This window comes from Dermacentor variabilis, chromosome 4, assembly GCF_050947875.1.
Source record: "Dermacentor variabilis isolate Ectoservices chromosome 4, ASM5094787v1, whole genome shotgun sequence".
Classification (NCBI taxonomy): Eukaryota; Metazoa; Arthropoda; class Arachnida; order Ixodida; family Ixodidae; genus Dermacentor; species Dermacentor variabilis.
In genome coordinates, this window is record NC_134571.1 from 193,520,711 (window position 1) to 193,534,563 (window position 13,853).

Genomic DNA, 13,853 nt, shown 5'->3' on the forward strand with positions numbered 1-13,853 from the left:
CAAAAGTGCCTCGGGTACCCTTGTTTCTTTCCCCAAGCGTTTGGTCGCGCAAATGACAACCAGCTGTCGTCGGCGTATATACGTGTTGGCACACTCGCCGGGAAGGGTATACTTAAAGGCTGTGAATGATAATATTCTATCGTAGGGGAGTTATTCGCGAGCCCTCAGGACTTCCAGTTGAAGGTGCGGCGTGGCAGTGTTCAGTTAACAGTCTAGAACCAAATAGTTTATTAACAGACAAAAGCTTTCGAGGTAGTCATGTGAAGGTGTATTACTGTGGGATGCGAAACGCTGTCGAAAGCCCTTTTCAAATCAAAAGAGCGGAGCAAAGCTTTTCGTGTTTGATTTCTTCGAATGTTTTATAGAGCGCGTATAAGGCGGGAAGTGCACTCTTCCTATGCGTGAAACCAAATTGTTTAGGATTGGGTAAATCAATATAGTATAGAAAATATTATTGACGGGATTCTAGAAGTTGTTCTAAACTTTTCGGGGCGCGATTTTGAATTCAATAAAATGAACCCGTTATGGTATTGTGGTTTCTTAGGGGTTGTTGCAAAAAAAAAGTAATACAACTTTTCTTATGCCGTGCAATAGGAAGTATTAAGTAAGAAATAAATCTTAAAATGAAAAATGTCACTTGCTTATGAAGAAGCAACACTTGAGAGCGCCTCTGCCACTTTCAAGAAACTAAAGTTATTTCGTGCTCGATATCCCCAATAATGAAAAGCATGTCCTTATCAGGTTGCGGTAAGCTATTTGGCGAGGGAGCAGAGTTAATAATCGTCGTCAGAGAATCTGCAGAATTAGCGAAGTTGTTGTGAAACGACGGTCAGGAGGCGGAAGCGGGGCAAGGTTTGCCGTGGTGTGCTGTTTTCAAAATGTGATCTGGAATGGGAAGCCGCATACGTTTCGCTTTCTTAAGGATGTGCCAAGGCACTTGAGGCTGATGTTTTAGCAAGACCAACGTGCACCTAATTAGTGGCAAAAACGTCGTAATACCAATATTTGTAAATGTCGCCGAGATTGGAGTCTGTTGCTTTTTCCAAATTATTACGCGTTCGCCTCGTGCGTTTTCCGTTTATTTGTAAAATCTCGCGTCCAGAGGAATTGCTCCCGTCTGGTCGCGGCAGAAATGGTCGTAAATGAGTCTTATGCGAGCGCTTAGATATTAGAAAACATTTATTTATTACAAATTCAAGAGATTCCTTTCAGTGAACGGGATATTACTGAACCAAATGCCAGGAAGTAGAGAGCGATTCCAGAATGGTTCCGTGTGAGTGAGTTAGTGAGTGAGTGAAGTAACTTGATTTCGGTCCAGAGAAGACGCAGGGTAGACCCCGCACCACCTGGCTAGTCCCACGTAGGGACCGCCAAGCCGAGCTTGACGGCCCGATCGCGGGCACTCTGGACGGCCAGTTTGGTCGTTGAGCTCAGGGTTGCCCAAGAGCACAACCCACCTATATTTGCTGAAGGAGGAGCCGATGGCGTCACACTCCCGCAACACATGGTCCAATGTTGCCCTTAGTTCACAGGTAGGGCAGTCTGCGCTGGGATATCTTTCAGGGTATATGGCATGAAGAACCGCGAGGTTAGGGTACGCACGGGCTTGTAAATGTAACCACCCGCGCTCTGCATAAGGCGGGGTGCGGGAGGGGCAATACGCGTCATGACAGCAAGTAGTGTGTGGTGATTTCATTAAACGCGAGTAAGGGTTTCCCGCGGGGCAGGGGGACTGCTGAGGCGGATCTGTCAGTGAGTCCTCGCGTGGCCTCGTGTGCGCCCTCGTTTGGGTTAGAGGGAGAACCCTCAATCGACCCAAGTGTGCGGGAAACCTAATCAGAAAATGCGGAGAGATACTTTTGGCGATTTGGAGAATGCGGAGGGCGTGGGGGGAGACCTTACTGGTTTGGTAGGCCTTAATGGCTGCATTGGAATCACTATATATTGCCACTCTGCGACCACCGAGCAAGGCCAGCACGATTGCAACCTGTTCGGCTGCCACGGGCCTCGAAGTGCGTACCGTAGCGCAGCAAGTGAGCCTCGAATTGGTGTCGACGATGGAGACGGCGAATGCCTCTTGTTGGGCATATGCCGCGGCATCCACGAAACTTGCCGCAATGTGTTTATTGCGGACGTGCTCGAGTAGAGCTGTACCTCTGGCCCGACGTCTGCCGACGTTGTTTGCGGGGCGCATATTGCGGGGAAGGGGCGCGATGTGCAGTTGAGACCTGATGTCACTGGTTTTCAAAAGGTTTTTGGTGTGGGTGCTTGCAGGTAAGCCGAGGGCAAACTTAAAGTCCTTTTTGATGAGTGAATTGAGCTTGTTCCTCTCTGCAACGTGCCAATTATGCATGACCGCCGAGTACGAAAGGTGGGAGAGAACAAAAGCCTGTATAATGTGGATGAGATTGTCTTGCTTGATTCCCCGGTGCCTGTTGGCGATCCTTCCGAATGAGGCCGAGAGCACTCTCCGTCTTGGTGGTGATCTTTCTGAGTGCAATTCCATTGGCACCGTTAGACTCGATATACATCCCCAATATTCGGAGCGAGTCCACTCTGGGCACCGGAGACCCGTCACCAGTGAAAAGCCGTATTTCGCTTTCGGACGCCGGTTTCCAATCACGATGGCCGCCGCCTCTGGGTCTTTTCTTGTAGAGAAGTAGCTCACATTTCGATGGAGAACGTCTCGGCCCAGTGGCGCAGAGGAAGCGTTCGGTCGCATCGATGGCGTTTTGCATGGCGGCTTCAACTTGGCCGTCGCTCTCGCCGACGCACCAGATGGTGATGCCATCTGCGTAGATGGTATGGTTGATTCCTTGAATCTTTGCAAGCTCCTTAGAAAGCCCGATCATTGCGTCGTTAAATAATGTTGGCGAGATGAATGAGCCCTGATGCGTGCCGCGTGAACCGAGCGTGATCTCTTGCGAGAGGTATCCTTCGATCTTGAGCTTCGCAGTTCTTTGCCTAAGGAAGGATCAGAAGAAGGCGTAGGCCCTCTTCCCGAGCCCGAGGCTGGCAATACACAATGTTCCGTGTTCAAAATTTTTGTATTTTAGTTTATGCTTGTTTTTTTACCGAAGAGTGAGAATAGACTGTTTTCATTTTCAGTGTTTGCGAATCGCTAACGAACCAGTTACAACCGCACAAGGCGAGAGAAAGTGAGCGCAAAGTACCATCCATCAAGCTGTAAGCAACGTGCGCTTAATACATAAGTTGGCATTGACGGTTATTAGGTACTAAAATATCACTGGCAGACGACAATTGCAATGACTGTGCACTACTGTGCATTTCCCTGAACCGTGTCCCAAAGTTAGCGTTGAGCATCGAAGGCCGGCAATAAATGTAAATGAGTGCATGATAAGAGTTATGTGAACATGAAGTTCCCCGACCAACCTGGTTCTACTGCAGCATGAGACAATGCACCAACTGCAGTGATCTAAAATATAAAAGTGGCAGTCGTGAAGTTCCCTGCTACTAAATGTACTGAGGTGTGGAATACAGGTTGTCGCACATAAATTGGCCTATGTTTTTAATGTAAAAGGCACTTGAGTTGCACCGAATGCATAATGTTAGCACTGGCCTAGAGTTACTCAGGCTATCTTTTATATTTCCCTTAAACAACGGAGTAGTTATATCTAATTATTCAACTCTTTAGGCATTGGCTATAGACCCCAAGTGTGATACGCAAAGTTGTAGAGCACCTTGAGAAATATCTCAATAAATTATTTCCAACACAATATAGCTCACGTGGTCCTTTATTCCGCGTTCCAAAGAAAGCCCGCGAAATGTTAAAAAATACCACGTGACGGGGCGTTTGCGCAGTGCAATGGATGAACAAGATGGGCTCAGCCTCGGAAACTCAGCCGCTCCGGTGGCAGATGTAATTGGTGCCATCCATCAGGAGGGCGAGAAAGCAAATCCGCTAGCCTTGTACGACCTCCTAGATCGGATGCGCCAGCGCGTGCCGACCCAGGAAGCCGTGCCCTCTCCCTCCTTCTATCAACTCCTCTCTCATTGTCCTCTCTCGCAACTCCCTCCCCTTCGACTGTCTCGCGCGTGCCCGCTGGCCCGGCGCCAGCTTAGCCCGCTGCGTTTCGTTTCTTGTTTCGCTACCTGCTGTTATCGGGAAGCGCGGGCTGCTGTGCGTTGACCGGCGTGGGCAGTTTCGACAGTTTCGTGGTCAGCGATAGCTGTGTGCTTGTGCTCCGCGATGTTTCAGCCGTTTCACAAGTCGCACCGGTCGCGCATTGTGCAGTGGTGCACGAATACTTCAAAACCAACCCCTGGAAGGTTCTTCCGGTTGCCTAAAGACAACAGCAGAGCGCGCATGCCCAAGGACATCAGAAAGCTCATGTACACGAACACGGCCCTGTGCATGTGTGTGCTCCATGAGTCTCCGGACTTCGTTGCGCCTTGATTCTGCTACGTTTACCCATTACCGGTAGAGAAAGCTGACAAGTAGAGGTTTCTCCTCATTGTCACCTGGCCTATGACTTGTGCTGTCTGTGCCAAGTCTCATTCTGCAACTTCAGTAACTTGCCCACCTTTCCATTCCACCCTCAGTGCTTTTTCTGTGTGTCAGGTTCTACAAACGTACTAACAGCTGAAAAAATCACTGTTCATGTTTGCGTATTGTCTCAGTAATCGCTGATGGGAAAACCGCGCGACCAACCTTCATGTGGAGGCATGATACACTTTTTTTGGAAAGCATGAGCATTGCAAGTGTCCTAAATGCAGATTTTACAGGTCGTGTTCATTGCAGAAAGGAGGGCCTAGTAGGGGGTACGACTTATTGCCTTAAGGGACGTAATTTTGCTGCTAAGCATTGCATTCGGAAAATCGTGTTGTTGGCTTATTTTACCTGGTCTTTAGTTTAGGAATAGGCCTTTCTGCGAATGTTTTCTATGTGCTGCTGCAAAATACGACTACCTTCTGTTCCCCCTTGCCGCCGTTAGTCAAGTTGTGGCCAAGTGGAAAATAATGTGATAATGTGTATTTCCGTTTTTATTACAACGTTATTTTTGTTCTGCCAATGTCTTTTTCATTTTGTTCAGTAGTAATGAACATGTCCTGCATTTCATATACTTTTGCGCAGGTTTATAAGTAAGCTCTTAATTTTTTTTTGGTATGGCTGTCAATCAAACAATCGCAGCATTTTATTTTATTCTTTAGGTATTTTACGTGTCATTGTTTTTGCCATTACCAGTGAATTTCCCTTTGTTTAGTTGGAATGGCGATGTCATATAAACGTCGTCCCGTTTTGTGAAATATCTCAGTGAGTATATCGGAATATCTCAGTTCGCATATCAGAAGGTCTTTGACACTTTGATCTTTAAGGCATTATATCAAAATATTTTATATGTGCACATGAAACGGCCTTCGCGTTTTATTGAGTTTTATTTTTTTTGTTATCTCATTGTCTGTGAACTTTTGTGTTGTTTAGTAACGATGTTCATGTCATCCATTTTTCCCTTTTGTTTATTTGCTCAGCGTGTATCGTACCAAGTTCTGCGAAAATATTTGTTTTCGGAAACGGAAGTCGACGAAACGAGGCCAAATATCTGTTGCGTTGGAAGTGGAATTTACATATGTTCTTGTATATGCTGGCACACCCAGAGTATGGACCAGACTGCGTGCATGCTAACGCAAAAGAAGCCACGGTCACAAAGGGTGCCTGTTGCAGCGCACGAGCGCGATTGAAAAAAAAAAAACGCACCGGCGACAGGCAAAAAGAAAGGAAAATGAATGCACGCGGTGCTTCGGAAAGGGTAAAGAGGGAGCGGAGTGGGTCGTAATAATAAAATCAAAGAAAAAACAAAGAGCGCTAAGGTGAGGAGGTGCCACGCGGCTGCTGTTTCTGTTGACAGGATAACGTAAACACGTTTATGCGCCGTTTATGCGCCGCCATTTTGCCGAAGTATCACCCTCAAGCTGGGGTCGTAACTGAATGGGACCTTTGTGCTAGCATCGAAAGAGCGTCTGCTCAAAGAGATCCAACGGTAGCCAAGCGGAGGTTCACCCCTGGGGGTCGGCTGCAGCAAAACTGGTCCACGACAAGGCGTTATGCGAGGTCTAGGTTCTGGGCATGTGGCTCTTATCGCATGACGGTGCAAATGCATCCTGCTGGCTGAGCGTTGCCGAAGTGCTAAAACGTCTAAGGCCATCAAAAAGAAAAGACGAAAGCAGCATTTTGATTCTGCTTGAAAGAAGGAAAGGGTGAAGAGCGTGGGAACGATGGAAGGCGATGATGGCTACTACAATTTTGCCTTTGTACACAAATGACCTTGTAGTAGTTTTCGAATTGAAGAATGATGCTAACACTTTAAACCTTAGGGCTCGAATAGCAGCGAATAGATTGCACGGGAAAGAAACTAACTAATGGTAAAAAAAAATCTTGGCTATATTCAAGGAAGATAAGGCATGTCTTCTTCAGACGATGACTCTTTTTGCAATGCTCCCGTCTGCTCTCCTTCTCACACTTATTATCTACCAGACATTCTTTTTTGATCTCGTGTTGCAAGCGTGCGCATCGCTTCTTGGTCGCAGTATCGGGAGGCCACGTCTGGCTTCACACTTGTGCACCGCGACCGGCGCTTCAATCCCTTATAGAGATCGAGCGTTACGTATACCTCGGTTGAACCAATCCCAGCGAACGGCAATATATCCAGTGCTCCTCAGGCGCCCGTATCCCTGCATGTCCTCCACAGCAAGGCTATTTGTCTGTGACCAACGTGGAGCAGCAAATAAGGCTTACTCCAATGAGGAAAGGGCTGATATGGTTTTGGCTGTAGGTGCGGCAAGTGGACATAGAAGGCGCACAGTTGAGATATTTCAACGCTGGCATCCAGGTACGTGTCCGAGCTCCATAACGATTGTGCATGCATATGAAACGCTGAGACAAACTAGTTTTACGAAGAAACGACAAAAACCTTCTATCCTGGGCGAGGACGTGGAAACAGATATTCTGTCAAAGTTTTCTTAGCACCCACCTGCAAGTGTTCGTAGTATGGGTACTGAAGCTGGAGTGTCAATGTCTCCAGTGTGGAGAGTACTTAAGAATAGGCAACTTTATCCGTACCACGTGCAGCTGCACCAGACGTTGGATGCTCGCGATTTCCATAATCGAACGAACTTTGCAAACTGAAATATAATCAAGACGGAACAGGACCCAGGCTCTGTCAACAAAATACTGTGGACCGACGATGCATTCTTCACACGTAATTCCAAAGTGAGCATGCGCAACGTTGACTATTGGAGCGAAGAAAGCCCTCACTGGGTTTTGAAGACACATGACCAATATCAGGGGTCGGTTACTATGTGATGTGTAATTTACGGTGGCACTATCATCGGCCCCATGTTTTTTGGTAATACGCTTACAGGCGAAAGATACGTCAACGACATCCTTGATGGGGCGCTTGAGGATTTTTTTGGCGATGTTTCATGGGCTAGGATCAAGGACATTTGTTATCAGCATCACGGTGCTCCCGCGCACGGCAGCAGCAAATCTTGCAAATGGGTTCATGAAGTATTCCCGCAGCAGTGGATTGGACGGCATGGGCCCATCGCTTGAGCGGCACGGTCGCCAGAGTTAGCTCCCCTCGATTTCTTTCTCTGGGGCTACGTCATGGATCAAGTATATGGACACCAACCACAACATCATAGTACCTAAAATAAATTAGACAAGCCTGCAACCCCATCACTGATACCATGATCAAGAATGCCAAGTAAAATGTGCCTATGAGATGCGAAATGTGCATTACAGCGGATGGTGGCCTCATCGAACACGCATTACAATCAAAGTGCGCTTTTTGTATTGAAGGTCAGGGGAGAATCATTCCGGCCCAACGCCGCCTCCCCACTTATTCCAATTACACTCCATCGGCAGGCTGTCAACTCTCGTCCGTTTAAAGCACAAAAAAATAAAGCGATATTCTTGTCTCTTTCGTCTCCTTAGACGCTTTATAGCTTCGGCAACGCTCGGAGAGCAGCATGCATTTGCACCTTCATGTGATAAGATCTGCGTGCCCAGATACCTGCACCAGGCATAACGCCCTGCCACGGGCCAGTGTCGCTGCAGCCGACCTTGTTTATCCATCGCACGCTTGACAGCAGCACAATAGCAGTGAGCAGGCGCCCGGTCACGCGGTATTTTGTCATAATTAGCGGCCTTTGGAACGCGGAAAAAAGGACCACGTGACATATATCGTGTTGGAAATAATTTATTGAGACGTTTCTCAAGGTGTTCTACAACTTCGCGTATCACACTTGGGGTCTGCCGCCAATAATAAAATGTTCCCTAATTAAACACAGCTAATCCGTAACGTAACGTGCCACTGAAATTACATTTACCAGCATGCGTGTTCTTCTTCTTTGTCCGTCTTGATTTTGAGCTGCACAGTCATAGCAAATAGCATGATACCTATTGTGAAAGCTGCGATCACGCATATAAATTCTCGCCTTTTTCCTGCGCTTGAATGATCTAAACGAGCGTTGCCATTCTACGCAAACTAATATTCGCGACGCCTTAGAAATCTCTGTTTCCATACGTTATTTCATTGCCACAAGCGTACTAAATATTCCATTTAAAGTACACCGTATCAAATAATTTTGTTCCGCATTTAAAGTGTTGGCCCTCGCTTTCACATTCTCGTAATCTCTCAGCCACATCAATGTTCACAAGTTCTGTTTATTTCCTCGCGCAATTTATTATTGGAATACGTTATCTGAGGAGGCAGTGAACTCCGCCGCACTGGAATCATTTGTTCAATGTATTAGTAACATCAACTTTTGTTGAAATTCGGGTCCAAGTGGTGTACACTCTGAGTTGATAATATCACCTTGTTCTAGTATTAATTTATGTCATCTATGTCCAGTGTATTGCCATGTTTTTTTCACCTTTGTATGTATTATATATTTGCCATTATGTCAATTAGTTTATATTTACTTCTCTTGTTTGGATTCTTAGTATCCACTCCTGCATGGGCCCGAGAGGGGCTTGCAGTATCTCTAAATTAAAAAAAAAAGAAGGTCTCACTCACTTGGTTGTGCCCTGACGCCGGGCGCTACAAGCGGGTTGTTTTCGACGGTATAAACGTTCCATACCAGGTATACTCAAGAGCATCTTCATGGTTCCTTGAAAGGATTGCTTTTTCCAATATATTTGTCCCATATTTAGGACATTGTTTTATGTTGTGTTACTGGATGAAATTTGTACTTGATGAAAACGCAGCCAGTTGCCACATTAAAATTGGACTGCTGCAATTTCTCAGCTATAGCAGATGGCAGACTTTGTATGTAACACTCCCGTTACTCGTGACATTGCTACTCTAACGTGGCATGCAAACGGTTTTCTTTCTTCGTCATGTTGCAATCACATCAAGCTAGAACAGACACTAACGTCCTTCTAAAAAAATTAAGAACAATATCCCTCATTGACGAAAGCTGTCTATAATTATGTACGCGGGTACTCTCATGTTTGACCCCGCTGATACTTTGTATTCACCACAACGTGATGGGTGACAAAACGGAAGATAGAGTGGTGGCTGTCTCACGCATTCTACAAAAGAAAGGTCTGAAAAAGCAACACTTCACCTGTCATCTGCGAAGCAATCCTTTAGAAACATTCTTCTTTAATGAACGCCGTTATACAACATGGAACCTGCCATAGTTCCTTAGCCGCTATGGTGTTGGGCTGCTAAGCACGAGGTCGCGGGATAGAATCTAGACCATGGTGGCCGCATTTCGGGGGGGGGGGGGGGGGGGGCAAGGGCGAAAACGCCCGTGTACTTAGATTTAGGTGCAGGTTAAAGAACCCCTGGTTATGCGAATTCCCATAGTCCTGCACCATGGCGTGCCTCATGACCATATAGTAGTTCTGGCATGTAAAACCCTATAATTTAATTTTAGTACAACATGGAGAGTTTGGTTATGCGAGGAAGTACCCTCGGCTTTACATTTTTCTCAGCTTAACACTTTCATCCTGGATATTTTAATTTAAGCTGTCGTTTGTGTACTGCATTAAAAAAGAGAGAAAGATGAAAGAAAGAAAAGGAAGGGTTGCTAACAGGAAGAAGAATCCTGCTTGTTACTCTAAAAGGGGAGGGGGAGAAAGAACAAAGGCAGCATTCATGTAATCCACAAACACCATTCCTATTCACCTAGGGGTACTAGCTGTTCGTTTTTCTAACGTAAGGTAATCTCCAATTAAAGACGAGAGAACTATTTTCTGTACGATTCTTCCATCTTCCTGCGTATTGAAGCATCATAGAATACTTTCGTTATTAGCTTTGTGTCTCAAATTTCAGAGTGATAGGGTGGGTCGAAGGGCAATTTTCGACGAGGGAAGGAACTCGAGTGGCTCAGAAGCCTCTGCGTTGCGAAGCAATGACGTTCACGGCTGTTGAAACATTAAGCGCATCATTCGCAACTACTTCCAATAGTTTACTCTATGTTACACTGGCAATTTTCAAAGTGGACCAAGAATTGTAGTAGTGAATTTGTACCGTGGTTTAGAAGATTCATCAGCTACCTGCAGATCTCGATTGGCTCATGTATGACCTGCCTTTAAAAGCAAGGTGTTGTTTGCACTGCTTAAAATTTCCCAATTTGAAGCAACATTTATTGATGAACAACGGGCTATGAGTAATCGCGTGCTTTGCTTTTCAGGTAACCTTGCTGTCTATAAGCACCTGTATGGGGGTGTTTATTTTGTGGACTCTTTCCCGAAGACGGAGACAGGAAAAGTCAACAGAACAGCTCTGGCTCGCTCTCTCCTAAGTGTTTAGCTGTGCACTGTATTCTAGTATATATATATATATATATACATTTCATTTTTCTCATTAATAAAATTTTGTGGCACTAATAATTTCGTGTGTTGCTCTAGTAGGCGTTCTACGTATTCAAGTTGTCTACTTATTAGGAATTTGAATATTTACACTGCAGTTATGATTATTTGGCCCATTATATAAGTTTCCTACTTATGTAAGAAAGATGTCTACCTGTAATTCTTTCAGTATCGATATAAAATTTAGCCGCAATTGTGTAGCCTAACATAGTATGTTGCCCTTACTGTATGGACTTGAACGTGAGGCTCATAGCCGAAAGCCCCTTGTTGGTCCGTGGCCCCTCCACAATACGAAGCACGCCAAATCTTAATTGCGTCTTCAATTTATGCTTAATGTTTTTCACCGGTATGTGTCCGGTTTTATCAAGTCTCTTGTGCATATGCTTTGAATTAAGGCGAAAAATTACAATTAGGAAGCTCACAAAATTTTGCACCGAACGTTAGGAAAGAATACCACTTATTCACCAAATGCATTCTTGATTGAACAACAATCATGACAGCACTGCAGCAAACTCGAGGGCTTGACAGAGGCGGACAGAGTGTATATACATCGGGTTATGTTTAGTTCGTAAACAGCATGATCTGAAGGACCGAAATAAAGTTTTTGGTACCATACCACATTGAATGAGTACATGAACTTGCTCTTTTTTTTTTCAACTGGAGGCAAATCCTGTAGATAAACACTCGCCCGAAACTACCTTAAGAGGAATATCGCGGTTCGAAGCCTTTTTTTTTTTCGAGTTTCGTTTTGTGTGCGCTGCCCAAGTGTGGGTAGGTTCCAACTGACTCGCATCACAATCCTTCGAAGCCTTATATGCCGCCTCTGTATTATCGCGTTGGCGGGCTAAACGTTCTGGCTTCTCTCCTGTTAGATTAAGGCAGCGCTGCATATCCCGGCTCTTCTGGCAAATACCGTAGAAACAACGGTCACCTTGTTTGGCGGAGCCGTGTTTGCAATGCTCCCGCGTGCAGGGCCTCGAGCATGGCCACGATTTTGCTGCAATGCCTTTTCACGATACGAGTGCCTTTTGGCGTTTTCCGCCTTCGTGAGTTCTGAAACCTGCGCACCACCAACGCAACACCGGCGGCGGAGCGCCCATTCGACCGTTCACGAACGCGAACAATGCCGAAAGGCATTCCTGTCGAGAAAAGGCATCGCTACAATATAGCGGCCATGCTGCGGATAATGCCCAGCGGGGTCCAACCGTGGCACCAATGGGCGCGTGCCTCGGCGTCGTTTTCGCGTGAGCCGCACTTCTAGCGCGTGAAAAGGGGGCGCAGCTTCGAATTCTGGTTCGGTTGATGTCCTTCGCACTCTCAGAATCCAGGACCCTTCAATTATAGTATGACCCCGTGACTCAACTTAAATGAACCCTTACTACATAGATAATACAGATTGGCTGTTTTCGAAATCGTAATTTAGCTTATTGCCTCACACTCTACATAAAATCAGGTAGTCTGGTTTTAAATTATATTTAACAATTGAACCACTGCTTACTTCTCATGATTTTTCAATAATGTAGGTAATAGTAGGCCTAGTTTTAGATTTCAACATAATTTTGACGCTTTTATAAATGGAAAATTTATTTTTAATGTCAACGGAAAAATTCAAAGTGGCCTTGCGTGATCTTGCGCAGACTTTCCCAAATGACGCTTCGCACTACAAGCGCGCCACAAAACTCTGTTTAAATTTGTTATGAGTGAATATATTTGAACACCAGATGTAAGCCTGTTCAGTATAAGCGGCTTCGACTGAATTAGGCGGCGTGCATAGTGGTGTCTGTCGCAGGTTTCCCCTGGCCCTATATAGATGCTCAGAGAACAAAGAAGCCGCAGTTCTACCCGAAAGACAAAGAGGAAGGGGGAATACAACAGCAGAACCCTCTGAAGCGGGGCGCCTCGCTGAGAGATGGCAAGCCGCCCTCCTCAGCGAGGCACCCGAAGACCAGGAGTGGGCCGTCCAGCGGGCCAGGGCCGTTGCCGAGGATCTCGAAAGATTTTCCTCGGGCGATGGAACTCTGGCAGCCTAGCCCCGGGCACCAACATCAACAACCGTTGGACAAATAAAGTTTATTCCTATCCTATCCTACCCGAAAGTCTAAACATCTATTGCGATAGCGAATTAGTAGACAATTATGCGAAGAAAGGATAGCCGTTTTATCGGCTGTGTGAACTTCTAAACATGACTAACTAAATAACTAGCATGGCGTCACGTGAGCAGGAGCGAAAATGAACACATCTCCCTGGATGACCGGAGAAACTCGCCGTCAAAATGCTGGAGTGAGGAAGCGCAGCTGCAACAGCGAGACGAATTCATCTTGGTGCACCCTCTCGCTTCAACGACAACGAAACGGCGACACCACAGTCCACACGAAGCTATGAGTCGTCGGCGCACCTAGATTCTGTACTGGTCGTAGATCGCTTTCAACATAGGCCCGCGTGGCCGCGCCACACGCAACAGCCAGTTGCCGCATCTAAGCGGCCACTGAATTGAATATTTATTATATAGAGGACGTGCCGGCGTTTGTCGAAAAGTTGACAAAAAATGACCGAATCTAAGAAGATTTCTGACATGTTGAGCGGAATAGTTGACAACGCGTTTATACTGCTTGTATTCAAGGACTGTACAATGTTCGAAGATATCTACAAGGAATGTCAACGCTGTGAACAAGCAATAGTGGCCGCATTATTCGCCAGTTCGTTCTGCTACCCAATAATCGCAGACACATCATCATGCCAAGGCCCAGCAATATATGCGCATTCCGCGGCGTCAGAACATATAACTCGTATTGAGCACCCCGAACTAGAAGCAACAGCCCCTACGGCAGCTCTTCCAGACGTTCAGTCAGCCAGCCTACCCACCGTGTCGCTCATCGGTGCAGTCGTCTGCCAGGAGTTTCCGAGCTTGTGTTTGTGATGCGCCTGTTCTATCTGTGCACCGGAACGCACTCCCGCCAATACGACCCTGACCAACTCTGGGGCCCTATAACGGAAAACTATTTCAATATGT

The 13,853-nt window shown here is 46.1% G+C and overlaps 1 protein-coding gene across 1 annotated transcript in view; it reads left to right on the forward strand.

Annotated features, from left to right (window-relative positions):
- LOC142578119 (uncharacterized) overlaps nt 1–10,784 on the forward strand; it is a 186,120-nt gene extending 175,336 nt beyond the window's left edge. The window contains exon 10 of the mRNA XM_075687527.1: nt 10,666–10,784. Within this exon, the coding sequence (XP_075543642.1) occupies nt 10,666–10,784 (119 nt within the window). The remainder of the gene's footprint in view (nt 1–10,665) is intronic.
- Nucleotides 10,785–13,853: the final 3,069 nt, after the last annotated feature.